Source organism: Sinohyriopsis cumingii, chromosome 1 (assembly GCF_028554795.1).
Source record: "Sinohyriopsis cumingii isolate HCF-2022 chromosome 1, ASM2855479v2, whole genome shotgun sequence".
NCBI classification, from domain to species: domain Eukaryota; kingdom Metazoa; phylum Mollusca; class Bivalvia; order Unionida; family Unionidae; genus Sinohyriopsis; species Sinohyriopsis cumingii.
This window is the reverse complement of record NC_142961.1, coordinates 181,374,906-181,390,930: the sequence shown is the minus strand read 5'-3', so window position 1 is coordinate 181,390,930 and position 16,025 is coordinate 181,374,906. Positions and strand designations below refer to the sequence as shown.

The following is a 16,025-nucleotide window of genomic DNA, read 5'->3' as shown; positions in this document are numbered from 1 at the left end:
AGTTTAGTTAGGTAAATAAATTTTCAGCTAAAGCTGTCAAATTTTTTGGAAAAGTCAACTGGGTACCAGTCAATCCTAATGAGTGGGTACCCTATCAAAGGGAAATTTTATTAAATGCCAGCCCGAATTGCTCTGTTGTAAGTTTATAAATGCCAACCCTCCAAGAGGTATAAGCATAATTATTACTAATTTAACTTAAATTTTAAGTGGCAAAAAAAACATAATCTGGGCATAAAAAGAGTAATCTATATATTACATGCCATAATTAGAGAAAGCCATTAGAAAAATGTACATTTATTTTCATGACTTACTTCGATCTGCAGTTAGTTAAAATTCTTGTCACAAATCAGCTAAATCCGTATGGATTAGTATGAGAATAGAGACACAAAACAAAATGATAAATTATTTATACGCAACATTCACTTTAACATGTTTAACTTTCGCTTAAAGGTCATAAAGTTAAATTAACAAATTCTGAATACTGCCAGATATAATCTTTGATCTGAACTTGGAAACATTTTTTTTACATGAACTAAGCAGGCAGCTTACAGCTTATTTTATTACCCGGGTAATTATTTGAATTTGGGTGGGGATGGTGGTGTTTTAACTGAGTACACGGGTACGCATTATCAGCTTTAGTTTTAATCCCTCATTTTGTATGAATGACACACGTATAGACAGAAGGACTGACAAAGGAATTCTGGTGAAATTGCCTGGCTTTCAGCATTTTGAATTTTTATTCCATTTTTAATGATAATTTTTGTTAATTCTAAAAGGTAAACAATAATTTGGATCCTTTTTGACATAATCTTGGTAAGTAACTAAACATTACATAATTTATTCTGTGCATCTTGATGCAATTTCCTTCATAAATAGGTTGCAGTGACTTAAAACTTTAAAAGTTGTTGGTGAAACTAGGATCTTGAAGAAGAACTTCATCTATGAGAGTTGTGCACTACAGTACATGTTGTGCAAGTTTACCCTAAAATTGAATTACACAAACCTGAATCTGAAATGAAAGGATTCTATACGTCACTTGTGACCAGCTACCTTGAGATCCTTGTGACCAGCTACCTTGAGATCCTAGTACAATCAAAACCAACCAAGAGGCCCCCGAGTGACCGAGTGGTATAAAGCACTCACTGCTATGGATCACTGCCATCTCACCTCTGCGTGGGTTCGAATCTTGGGTTCTGCCAATGTGGGTATGTGAGAAAGCTTGCCAGTAGCTTCTCGTGGTTCGGTGGTTCTTTCCGGGGTTTTCTGGGTTCTTCCTCCACCATTAATACTGGCTGCCATGTATAGCATATTTTGTGCTGAAAAATGGTGTCAAACCCTACAACAACATAAAACCAACTACAAAGTCTGTATTTTAAAACACAAAAGTCTTCCATGTACATTTTTTAAAAGTCTGAATATATATATATATATATATATATATATATATATATATATATATATATATATATATATATATATATATATATATATATGTATGTATATATATGTGTGTGTGTGTGTGTTTTGCTTTATGTGAGCAGGTGGGGAAACTAAAATCTGCAAGGCATATTAACTGTAAAAACATCTGCTTATCCTGAATGACATGAATAAACATCGACAAGTTACAAATTTTAAAACTGAATGCCATAGTGATACAGAAACAACACTAATTTTACAACTAAGAATATATTCACTATCTCTTAAGAAGTAAATCATGACTGCCTTACTTTCTTTTCATCCCATGGGTCAAGTCCACATGGAAAGAAGACTCCTGTATTGTCATATCACACAAAAATCCAAGGTAATTCACCGAGGACATTACAAGTTGTTCTATTCATGAATCAATTCATTCAAGTTTAATCCATGGAAAGCATAATAAAACCAAATGCTGCTATCACCTGTAAAATAAGCACAACACTTGGTCTACTCACCAAGTATTCCAACCGGAAACACTCTAATCCCAGCCTCCAACTAAATCATATTTTATTTGCTCTCCACCTGCAAGTAACTCCTATTTAATTTCCTGTTACAACCTACTGTAACTTGGTGGGGTGGTTAATTCAAGGTGTGCCATATATACTCATGTACAAACAACCCATAGACTCTGATTTGTCATGACATAATGCACCTGTAGATCAGGGTCTGTGTTGTTATACTGATTACTCCTAATAATCTGCATAGACCCATATCTGCAGATCTTGGTCTGTGCCGTCTGCAGATGGATATGACTTTTTTGAGAATACATGTACATATGGTAGCCGATTTCATGGGTGGTGAGTACTGTAACAACACCTATCTTGGACTGAATAATGTGTCGGTGGATTAAAGTCTAGTCCGTTTAATGTATTCATATGTTATGTTTTCAAATGAACAACACTGACCCTGATCTGCCAGACAGATGCTGTTTGCAGTTACATTTGAATTTTAACTGGAAATAATACACATTATGGGTTTACCTTATTCTCTGTACAGGTGAGGAAGGTGGTATGAGCTTGCCACTTGAAATTCACAACAAATCAATATGAACAAACAGGCGAGAGTTGATGTTCTGTGGGGCAACTCTCTACACTATACCAGGCTATATACTGTGTGAATTTTTCATGTCAAATAATTAGAAATAATTGATTTTTTGCCTGTTTAAAAATACAATCTGTTATTTAAGGCATAAAGCACTTCTGCTACCTTGTTACTTCAGTTACCAAGATTACAGCATTTATTTGTACATTGGGTGCTCAAATTTCATACCAGCATTAACAAGACAAATATCTGCTGATGGAAATTAAATAACGATAAATAGTGCAGTACTGATAAGAGATCTTGCAAAATCAATGTAACTTCACTACACCAGTAGACGATGAACAATGCCGCAAACAAACAAAATACAGTCCAAAGAATTATTGAAAATGGTGCATTTAAAAGCAACAATATATGCAAAATGCTGCAGCTACACAAATAGAGGCATCCCCTGCCAAGCTCGTTCATTGTCCATCGATTCTATCTCACATATTACAGTAAAACCTGTATTGAAAGACCACTGCTATGTGAGACCAATTGTCTTGAAAGACCATATTCTCAATGCACAGATTTGTTGATAATGTAGTGGTATGACCTGTTATAAGAGACCACCTGTCTTGAGACCATCATTTTTTGGCAGAAGTGGTGGTCTTTCAAAAGAGGTTTTGTTGTATTTGAGAAAAAATTAGGAATATGTCATTCTTCATTCCTACCATTAAATTTTACCTTTATTTCACCGACTGTGTAAAATCAATGCATTCTAACTAGATAAAGAAAATGAAAAATATGAAGCTGGGTCTGTTCTAAAACTTAAAATTATGTAAAGAATTTCCTCCATTTGAAACATGGGGACAATTTGCCACTTCCATTTGAAACATGGGGACAATTTTCCACCTCCATTTGAAACATGGGGACAATTTGCCACTTCCATTTGAAACAAAGAGGACAATTTTCCACCTCCATTTGAAACAAAGGGGACAATTTCTCACCTCCATCTGAAACAAACGGGACACTTTCTCACCTCCATTTGAACAAAGGGACAACTTCCCACTTCCATTTGAAACAAGGGGAAAATTTCTCACCTCTATTTGAAACAAAGGGGACACTTTCTCACCTCCATTTGAAACAATGGGACAATTTCCCACCTACATTTCAAACAAAGGTGACAATTTGTCACCTCCATTTGAAACACAGGGTGCAATTTGTAAATATGGCGAAGATTTAACAATGTGAACAAAGGTAAGGCTTGCACATATGATTTAGTGTAAAGCAAGCAATTGTTTGTCCTGGAAAAGACTGATATGAAGTACCATTTAACGTCTTTTGCAAACATCCATTTATGTTGGACATTACAGAAAATTCACTGATTTTCATGGTTATCACACTGGTTTTGCAAAAAGTGACATTTTTGTGTGCAAATGAATTTGCAAATACCGTTCAAAGGGAATGTGTTTCATTTAATATACCATGTTCTGGGAGGAAGGGCAGAATGCTGTCCTTTTAATTTTCCATGTACTGATATGACAATACATAAGCCAAGTACAAAAATCTCATGTTACCAGTTATTTATGGGGCCCTTATAACTGGGGGCCATACCTACATGTACCTGTTATTTATGAACCCTTCTATCTGTCAGTGGGCCATACCTATCTATTTATCATTTACTGTGAACTTATTTGCTTATTATAACACCACAATTATGAATATTTAAATAAATCAAATTCCTTTAAACTGCTGCAATCATTTCATACCTGAAGTACTCATTGATATAAATTTGTGTTGAATTATTTTCCTATATTTGTATTCAATACAAGAACTTTTACAGCATATTCTATCAAGTGCCATTTTTATTTAACTGCTGCATAATTGTAAAAAAGAGAACATAACTGAAATTTTAATTTTATGTCATTTAAAGTTATCAAATGCTGTAGCAATGCCCCCCCCCCCCATCAGATGGACTATCATTCTCCATAATGGTATTAGATTTTGAAGCAGTGTTCCCCTGATTGGCAGGACTATCATTCTCCACAATGGTATCCAATGGTGTAGCAGTGCCCTCTCTTCCCCCCACCCTGATTGGCAAGACTAACAGTCTCCATAATGGTATCAAATGCTGTAGCAGTGCCCCCACCCCCACACCTGATTGGCAGGACTATCATTCTCCATAATGGTATCCAATGCTAGAGCAATGTTCCCCTGATTGCCTGGATGATCATTCTCCATAATGATATCAAATGCTGTAGCAGTGCCCCCCCCTCCCCAACTGGCAGGACTAACATTCTCCATAATGGCATCAAATGCTGTACAGTGCCCCCTCTTCCCCCCACCCTGATTGGCAGGACTAACATTCTCCATAATGGTATCCAATGCTAGAGCAATGTTCCCCTGATTGCCTGGATGATCATTGTCGATAATGGTATCAAATGGTGTAGCAGTAAATCCCACCCACCCACCGATTGGCAGGACTAACATTCTTCATAATGGAGCAATGTTCCCCTGATTGCCTGGATGATCATTCCCCATACTGTTAACAAATGATGCAGTAGTAGCCCTCTCCCCTTCCCCCACCCTGATTGGCAGGACTAACATTCTACATAATGGTATAAAATGGTGGAGCAATGTTCCCCTGATTGTCTGAATGATCATTTTCCATAATGGTATCCAGTGCTATAGCAGTAACCCCTAATTGCCTGGAGAATCATTCCCCATACTGGTAACAAATGCTGTAGCAGTGCCCTGCCCCCTGATTGGCTGGAGTATCATTCCCCATGTTGGTATCAAATGCTGCAGCAGTGCCCCCACTGATATAATTCTCATTATAAATTTTATTGTTTTTGTTGTTGCTGTTGGGTTTAATACCATTTATCAGCACAAGAGAGACTATACATGGAAGCCAGCATAAATGGCGTAGGAAGTCCCTGGGAAGAACCACTAATCAATAAAAAGCTACTGGCAAGCTTTCCCACATACCCATTTTAGTAAAGCCCAAGACCAGAAGCCAACCAGACAGACACAAGTAAGTGCTTTAGACCACCTGGACCCCCTATAAATTTTGTCATCACATAGCAGTTGAATTTATATTAGATCAGTAGATATCACTTTTGTTCACATACAAATTCAGCATATTATTTACATCTTCATTGCTGAGAACACCAGGCAATCCTGATCAATGAGTTTAGTCCAAGTGATAAAACAATAAAGAATGACTTAATGGACTTCGATAACAGTCATGAAATGGAGCACAAGCTTGCAAATATGTAATAAATATTTGAGAACACTGTATGATACATGGTCAAAGTTTATGCATGCCCCCTTAAATCACTGTCACAATATGCACAATGCATGATAGAATTTCATGTATAAATTACGCAAAATGTTTTTTTGTTGTCAAACTGCTTACAATTGATGGTAGATGAAGTTTTTGAATTTGCAGACTAAATTGTTTCATCATTACTGTTTTAATATATAGTTGGTTTTGACCATGAGATATAACATTCAAACAGCTGAATGCAAATTATGCAAAAACAGAAGTAAATTGTAACAATGAAGTTCAGCCCATCCTATGTTGGTCCTACAGAAACTGGCATAATGTACTGTATGTTTCAGAATATATGTCTAACCCATCATATGCTGGTCCTACAGAAATTAGCATAATGTACTGTATGTATCAGAATACATGTCTATCACATCCTATACTGGTCCTACAGAAATTGGCACTATGCACTACATTATGAATATATGCATTATGCATTATGAATATATGTCTATCACATCATATCCTGGTCCTACAGAAATTTGCACTATGCACTGTACATGTTTAACCCATCATATGCTGGTCCTATAGAAATTAGCACAATGCAAAATATGTATCAGAATACATGTGTAACCCATTATATCCTGGTCCTACAAAAATTAGCATAATGTACTGTATGTTTCAGAATATATGTCTAACCCATCATATGCTGGTCCTACAGAAATTAGCATAATGTACTGTATGTATCAGAATTTATGTCTAACCCACCATATGCTGGTCCTACAGAAATTAGCATAATGTACTGTATGTATCAGAATACACGTGTAACCCATCATATGCTGGTCCTACAGAAATTAGCATAATGTACTGTGTGTATCAGAATACACGTGTAACCCATCATATGCTGGTCCTACAGAAATTAGCATAATGTACTGTATGTATCAGAATACACGTGCAACCCATCATATGCTGGTCCTACGGAAATTAGCATAATGTACTGTGTGTATCAGAATACACGTGTAACCCATCATATGCTGGTCCTACAGAAATTAGCATAATGTACTGTATGTATCAGAATACATGTGTAACCCATCATATGCTGGTCCTACAGAAATTAGCATAATGTACTGTATGTATCAGAATACACGTGTAACCCATCATATGCTGGTCCTACAGAAATTAGCATAATGTACTGTATGTATCAGAATATGTTTAACCCACCATATGCTGCTCCTCTGAATCAGGATACATATCACATTGCAGAGCAGTGGAGATAAACAAATGTGCAGTTGTATATCATTCATCAATGAAATGACAAATATCTCTATCATAATTACCTTGATAAATTATGTATCATTGGGATGAGAAAGGCAAGAATACTGATTATCTGTTTTCAAATAACAGATCTAAATAGAGCATTCTCAGTTGGAATGTCTTGTCAAGACAAGTGTTTAGTACAGAATGCTTTTATCTGATGAGGACAAAAAAGAATGGTTCTTTATTCTTACCTATAGTATAGGTACAATAAGATTCTACCTTGCTGATACCTTTCAATGGTCATATCAATTACCATACCTCAATAAGCCAATTGACTCTGTGACATGTCAGCTTTACACCCAAGGCAATAAGCATTATTTTGACATCAGAAGTGTTTTCTTGAAAAATGTATGTATACACTGACTTTGCAGCAAAAGTGCTTTTTTGAAAAATGTATGCATGCATTGACTGAAGCAAAGTGTTCTTTAAAAAAATGTATGTATGCACTGACTTTGCAGCAAGTGTTTTTTGAAAAATGTATGTATGCACTGACTTTGCAGCAAAAATGATGTAATTATAAAGTAAACATTATCGTCTGCATAAAATATTCATATCACCCTAAAGTTGTTTTTTTCTTAACAAGGCCTAGTCATTATATAAGAATTGAGGTAGTATACTAGTTATTTTAAATAACCAACAGTTAAAAGTCTTTACTTGCTTGCTATATGTAATGACGTGCCATTTTAAGGGAGGATCTATTGACTTCTCTTCAAATTTGACACACACTGTCCAGTGGCCTAGTGGTAAGAGCGTATGCCTCATCGGTTTGAATCCCGACTGAGAAATACCAAAGACTTATAAAAATGGTACTAACAGCTGTCGCGCTAGGCTCTCAGCATTAAGAGGCTGGTGTTAGGACTGGTCAGCCTTGTGTCAGGATAATGTGACTGGTTGGGACATAATGTCACATGCCTGTGGCATGATGCCCCAGTGCTAGACATCACTATAAACTGCCAAACTGCAGACATTGTAGTGATATGGACTGCAAAATTGTTAAAGCTACATTAAAAATCCAAATCAAACACTCAAGTCCGACATTAATCTTGTATGAAACAATTTACAATTGCTTCAATACAGACACAGGTGGATGGGTCTACAGCACCTCCACCTGCTGTTCAGAAGAACATCTACCCCTTCTTTTACAAAACTGTCTCCACTACAAAAGGAATCACCCCATTTTCAGAACTGCTGAGATGCTCTCTCTCTCTATCAATCATAAGGTAACACAATTAGATACTGAACACAATCTAAGAAAACTAAAAGGAAATCAATTAAATTCCAATTTACTAATTTACAAAGCCAGATAAATTTAGACCAATTTTCAAACAGCCCAAATCCCATTTGATATGCTGGTTCTAAATAATAACAAACTTTGGACATGCAAAACAAATGGCCCAGCCTGTTTGATTGCCTCATGAGAAACATAAAAATCAAGTGATGGTGTGAAATGTTTCTTAACGTTGTAGCATACTTACTGAGGGTTTCAGTTAGAGTAATGAGGGTTACACCATCTCCAATACTTTTACGTAAATCCACAACAAGCGATAATTTCCTTTTCTTTAGAACTTCATTAACCCAGGTAGTTAAATCCTGAAAGAGGAAAGGAAAACATATTGATGGAGAGAAATGCTGCTGGACAGTGAAAAACATACAGTATGTTCTCAATGACTCAACTCTGTCAAATAATGTGCTGGCATATCTGGGTCTATTCAGTTTGTTAGGAGTAATCTGTAGAACAAACAACATAGACCCTGATCAACTGGTGCATTATTCTATGGCAGATCAGGGTTTAGGAAGTTTGTTACAAGTAATCTATAAAACAAACAACATAGACCCTGATCAACTAGTGCATTATTCGATGGCAGATCAGGGATTAGGAAGTTTGTTATGAGTAAGCTTAGAACAAATAACATAGACACTGATCTCCTGATGCATTATGCAATGGCAGATCAGGGTCTATGTTGTTTGCTGTTGGACTTATAAGCAAGGATATATGGTAACTACTGAAATTAAGATCAATAATCTTCTGTCTGTACTTTTTATACCCTCTAATTTTTTTTTCACTTTATTTTATACCATTTCATAAACAAGTCCACAAATAGTTCCTCTTTTATTTGAACTAGCTGGAACTTGATTGCAAATCAAAGCAGAACAAAGAAATGAGTAAACAATAATTAGAACAAATAATTGCTATCTTTATAAATTTATAGTGTACAAAAAATTAGGTGTAAATCATTAGACCACATAGTCAATGTGCATCACTCACTCACTATTGGACCCTTCATTATAACAAGATCTTGTTATAAGGTAGGTATGGTCAATAATCCCATTTTATTTTAAGTAATAAGGTAGTAGAATTATAACATACTACATTATAAGGCAGTCTCACTCTAGGGCAATATATTCTTTGACTCCCATGGATAGTGTTAGAACAAGAGAGTACTGTATGTGTCTCATGTACTTCAGTCTCACTTTAACACATTAACCCCTAGCGATGACTTAACGGGGCAGGAGGTAGTAGCCTACTGCCGAGCTCTGTAGCGTCATGGTCATGCATGATACACTAAAGTGGGTGGTATTATAGAAAGGTAGACAGATGTAGCTCTACAATGATACCAAATAATCTGGAATATCTAGTTGCACTACAAAATACAGATGAAAAACCTCATTTTTTGGACCTGACTTTTTTCTACCCAAAATTTGCCTGTGGTCAGAATCCAATTTTGTGTCCAGATTTTAGACTTTTCGGTCTTAGATCTATGGCAAACCGGTATGAACTGCAAACAGACAGATGAGCCTTTGCAAAAAGTAGGATAAGATGGGTATTTGGAATAAAGAGTGGTCTCCATACAAAAATAATGGCTCCGTTTAGCAAAAAAAAAAAAAAAATAAAATCACCGGGAATTTGATGTTTTCGGATCTATTCAGAAATAGCTTTCAAAATGTGTTTCCTACTCGATTTTCAGGCGAAAATGTCAAAAACCTCCAGGGGTTAATGTGTTAAGAGAGAATACTCATCGACAGTGTTATAATGGTGGGTTACTGTATGTGTATCATGTATGTTATTTTAAGACAATCTCTCAGACAGTATAATCCATGACTCTCATGGACAGTGTTATAATGAGAAAGTACTGTGTATGTACCATATACTTCATTATAAGCCAGTCTCACTCTAAGATGGTATCCATGCAACCCACGGACAGTGTTATAATGAGAGAGTACTGTGCATGTATCATATACTTCATTATAAGACAGTCTCACTCTAAGATGGTATCCATGCCTCCCACGGACAGTGTTATAATGAGAAAGTACTGTGTGTGCATCTTGTACTTCATTATAAGACAGTCTCACTCTAAGATGGTATCCATGCCTCCCATGGAAAGTGTTATAATGAGAGAGTACTGTGTGTGTATCTTGTACTTCATTATAAGACAGTCTCACTCTAAGATGGTATCCATGCCTCCCACGGACAGTGTTATAATGAGAAAGTACTGTGTGTGCATCTTGTACTTCATTATAAGACAGTCTCACTCTAAGATGGTATCCATGCCTCCCATGGAAAGTGTTATAATGAGAGAGTACTGTGTGTGTATCTTGTACTTCATTATAAGACAGTCTCACTCTAAGATGGTATCCATGCCTCCCATGGACAGTGTTATAATGAGACAGTACTGCGTGTGTATCTTGTACTTCATTATAAGGTAGTCTCACTCTACAGCAATATACTCTATGACTCCCATGGATAGCATTATAACCAGAAAGTACTGTATGTATATCATGAACTTTATTATAAGGCAGTCTCACTTTAAGATAGTATACTCCAAGGATCCTATTGACAACATTAAAAAGAGGGAGTGCTATATGATTACACCATGCTGAAACAAATCTTAAATCAATATTCATATTGCAAGCCAACATGATAAAGTTACTAAATGTGTATTCTGTTTATCTATGAAAAAACGGATGTCTTAATCCACTCATCACTTATAGGGATGAATGGAGAATTGGATTTTTGTAACCCTGCATAATTAATGAAATAAAATTAGGACATCACCTGGACGTACATGTATTTACAGTGTCTATAAATATAAATACCAGATAAGAGCTATACTTGATCCTAATTCCTGATTTTTTTAAGAACTGCTATCTGAATTATTTCCACAAGCATTGCTTATTTAAACACTGGGTCAGAGCATTATTTATTCCATGTGTGATCTGATATAATGAAACTTGCTGATAATGAATTTTGTTCATTATAGTTTTAAACATTTTATTTACAGCATGGATTAATCTCTTATCAAGACATTGATCAGTACTTTTGTTGTATAGCACTTGCACATTATAAGGTTGTACATGGAGTATATCACCTTACAGTGAGATTACCTTAAACTAAATTATAGTAATACATCAGAAAATGGATCAGCGACTATACTTGCCTTATAAGTGAAAATGTGTTATAATGAAGGGTGATATAGTGAAGGCATGATGTACAGGTGTATATAGCTATTTTATGCATTCAAGTTTGATATAAATGAATTTCATGGTATTCACATGAACTGTTCATTGATTTTGTTGCTGTGTTAGTCAAGAACTCCAGATACAATTAAAGTTGGAATATGTTGTGTACTGAATGTAACAATTTAAAGCTGGTAGCATGTTCACTGAATTCATACTTGTGATATATCACAGTAAAATCCCAAGGAGATTTGGACCATCTCTCAGTCTCTTTCCTGAGTTTAATTTCTCACAGAATCAAATTTCTTAAAACACTCTAGTGGTTAACTTTTTCAATATTCTGTCAAACGGATGGATATGGGATCCATGAAAATGTATAAGTGGGTTTCTAACAATTTGCAGTCTGATTAAAGCTGTAGACTGAATGTATATAACAAGGATTATTTAACTCTAGTCATCTGTATTGTGTGCACATTTAACTTGGACTATGCTAAAAGTGAACTCAAAGGATGCTTTGTTTGCATTTCGTATTAATTCTAAATGATAATTCTTAACAATGACTGCTGATTTTTTTTATATAGATCTTAAAAAATTTAAGTAAAACTCCAGGATCATTTAATTACATCTCACACACTTATACTCTAAGAATATCATAGGTATGGAAGCTTTTCAAGCAGCATATATATATATATATATATATATATATATATATATATATATATATATATATATATATATATATATATATATATATATATCAGTAGATTCAAATATTAAGATTGCATATCAATGAATTTCATGTTAATAATGTATTAAATAGTAATTTTTCATGAAATAAACTTGTCATGTTCATTAACAATCTTCCTTCAAATTTTTTATGTTATTTTTTTTTTTAAGTCCCATTTTCTGTCCACTGGTTAATTTGCACTTGTACCAAATTTTGTACGAAATATGCTACATTAATCAAGTCCATACCTATGACTCAACAGCTGAATAAAGCTTATGGAAAATGTCCAGTCAAATTACAAATCATTCTGTATTATAGGTACAAACATATCTATCAAAAGTGATAGAACAAAATATTATCACTCAAACAGGATACATAGCTCCAAAGATATGGGCCTCAATACTGTGCTAGAATAATCAGAATTACCAATTTTCCTCACAGGCTCCCAGTTTCACTCAATTTGGCTTGTGGAATTATTTTATTGTTAAAACTGTCTTATCTGAGTGGACACGAGCAGCCTTTTTATTACAAAAGATTATCAGAATGGGAGTGATCCAGTTTTATTGGTACATGTATTTTATAAATACAATTTGTAAATAGGTGATGCATTTAGCAATGGAATATCCATGATGCACATGTCAACATCTATACACATTATTTAAAAAAAAAACTCTATGAACATTGTACTTATTTTAATACAAGTCATATTAAACCAACCCATTTTTAAGAGTGATGAGTGTGCAAATCATTATAAATCAACAAGCACTGGCTAGAAACCTACATGTGATTATCAAGGTTAATGGTCAACCAATGACCTAGGCTATATTATCCCAGGTAGGTTGTTAGCATATGGACAATTTCATTCATGCTCTGTGGATGTCCATTGTCAAGTACTGATGAATTAACTACAGGATATATTCAACTGTGTTCAAAGGGAACATTGGCAATATTGCAGTTCTGTGGAATTTCCCATCCTTACACTCAAGCATTTACCGAGCAAAAAAGAACCTATATATGCAACAACTATGCATCACACCTAAGTAAACAACACCCACACATGCTAGTTAAAGAAGCAACACATATTCATGACACCTGAATAATCAACACCTACATATGCCTAAATAAACAATACCTACATATGACAACTAAATAAGCAACACCTATATGATACCTAAAAATGCAACACAACACCTAAATAAACAACACATAAATGACACCTAAGCAGCATCCACATATAACACATCAATAACCAACACTTACATATGACACCTAAATAAGCAATACACCTAAATAAGCAACTCCTATGTAACACCTTAATATACAACACCAATATATGACATGTAAATGAGCAATACTTATGCTTGACACCTAAGCAACATAGAACATATAAACACCTAAATAAGCAACAACTACAGATGATACTTAAAAAAGCAACACCTACACATGACACCTAAATAAGAAATACCTACACATAACACCTAAATAAACAACACCCACACAAGACACTAAAATAAGCAACAGCTACATATGACAATGCCTAAAAATAAGCATTTAACTTGTTCATGAAAAATTAATTTCATGAGCAAACAGCATATATGTTATGTAAAAGTTCTATGACAAGAGCAAGCAAAAAAATAACATTACCCTAAAAAAAACAAATATTTAAGAATGGGATTCAAACAATCCCTCTCTTGCATGACAGGCAGGCTTGTTACTCATTACACTATGACATCTGCAAGAATTCAAAGGTCACAAAATCAGTCTTCTCAGCTAATGCAAATCATAACCTTTCTTCTCTGTGCTAATTTTGAATTTGTGAAGTTTATAATGAGGATTTAAGAAAGTTTGGAATGAATACTAGAGTTGCTTGAAATCCTGTTTTTAATTGATATAGCACACTCAATTAAACTGAGTCCATCAAAGACACTGATGCTCCACCTGGTGAAAAAAGCTCCAGGAATTTAAGAAAAGATTATTTCTTCCTTTTAACTGCTGAGTGCTGAAACCATCTCTGATTTCCAATTTAGCTGCTGAACAGTAGAAATGTCAGAATGGCATCCTTTCCATTTAGGACCAATAGACATCAAAAGAAGTCTTTGGTGCAAACCCCATGTCAATAGGACCATCCATTAAAGGAGAGTAGCAATAGGAAAATTTTCAAGAAGACTGTTGTGGTAGCCATATTAGATAAACTTTTGATTCTATTTTCATTTAGGACCAACTAGGTATCATGTTGATATAACCATCCACAGAAGCAGAGATAATATTTTCAAGATGGTTATCATGGTGACCATATTGAGTGTCAATCTGCATCATTTTCATTTAGGACCATCCAGACACCATAAAAACTGAACCCCACCTCAAAGTGACTTTCCATTACAACTTGCAATAACAATATTTTCATCACGGACACCAAGGTGGCTGACTGGACATCAGATCAGCACCATTTTAATTAGGACCAACAAGACGTTATAAAAAGTCTTCTGGTGAAAACCCCACTTTGATATGACTTTCATTTTGGCTGAGTAACAGGAACAATATTTTCAAGCTGGCAGCCATGGTGGCAATACTAAATTTCCATTGATGGTTGTTGTGGGGTTTAACGCCATTTTTCAGCACGATAGGCTATACATGGCGGCCAGTATTAATGGTGGAGGAAGAACCCGGAAAACCCCGGAAAGAACCACCTACCCACAAGAAGCTACTGGCAAGCTTTCTCACATGCCCACATTGGCTGAATCATAGACTCGAACCACCGCAGACAGAGGTGAGATGGCAGTGATCCGTAACGAAGAGCGCTTTAGACCACTCGGCCACTCGGGGCCCCTCCATTGATGGGCAACTAGACAAGATAAGAAGTCTTCTAGTGAAAGCGCAGTGTCGATATAACCAGCCATCTAGGATAAGTAATAATAACATTTTCAAGAAGACCATTATAGTGGCCATATTGGAGGTCAGCTTGGATCCATTCTCATTTAGGACCAACTACACACCATAAGAAATCTTTCAATGAAAGTCCCATGCTGATATCATCAGTCATTTAAGAGTTGTCATTACAAATTGTCAAGATGTCTTTATAGTACCATTTTTATTTACTACCAACTACAGACCGTCTTGTGGTTGTTGTTGTTGTTGTAGGGTTTAACGCCATTTTTCAGCACAAGATAAGCTATACATGGCAGCCACCGACCCACAAGAAGCTATTGGCACTGTCTTTTGGTAAAAACTCCTGTTCAAAAGATATTAACAACAACATTTTCAAGATGGCAGCCATACTGAATACATGAGAGGCACCAGTTTCATTAGGGTCAACTAACACTATCTTTCTGGTACAACTCAACAAAAATAATTTTTTGTTCATGAGTGGCAAGAACAAGATTTTCAAGATGATCGCTCTAATGGCCATATTGGTCATCAGATTGGCAGAATTTTCAGTTTAAACTAACTAGACATCATAGGAAGTCTTTTGGTGAAAACCCCATGTAAATATGACTTTTCATTCAGAAAGAGAAGTGAAAACAAAATATTTATATATTTAGAATGTCAGCAAAGCACCATTTTCATTCAGGACAAACTGTATGAATGAAGTTTAATGGCAATCCTCCAAGTAGTTTAGGTGAAGCAGTGATAATGGACAACCAAACAATGGATGGAAAACCATCCCATAAGCTCTTCTTGTCTATGACTGGTGGGGCTAACATAGTCGGTCACCAAAGAAAGGCGAACAGATTATAGTGATGACTTATCAATCCACTTGCT

The 16,025-nt window shown here is 35.4% G+C and overlaps 1 protein-coding gene across 1 annotated transcript in view; it reads right to left on the bottom strand.

Annotated features, from left to right (window-relative positions):
• Window positions 1–16,025, bottom strand: part of LOC149808494 (uncharacterized) — a 192,735-nt gene that overhangs the window by 86,621 nt on the left and 90,089 nt on the right. The window contains exon 3 of the mRNA XM_089969873.1: window positions 8,560–8,674. Within this exon, the coding sequence (XP_089825999.1) occupies window positions 8,560–8,674 (115 nt within the window). The remainder of the gene's footprint in view (window positions 1–8,559; window positions 8,675–16,025) is intronic.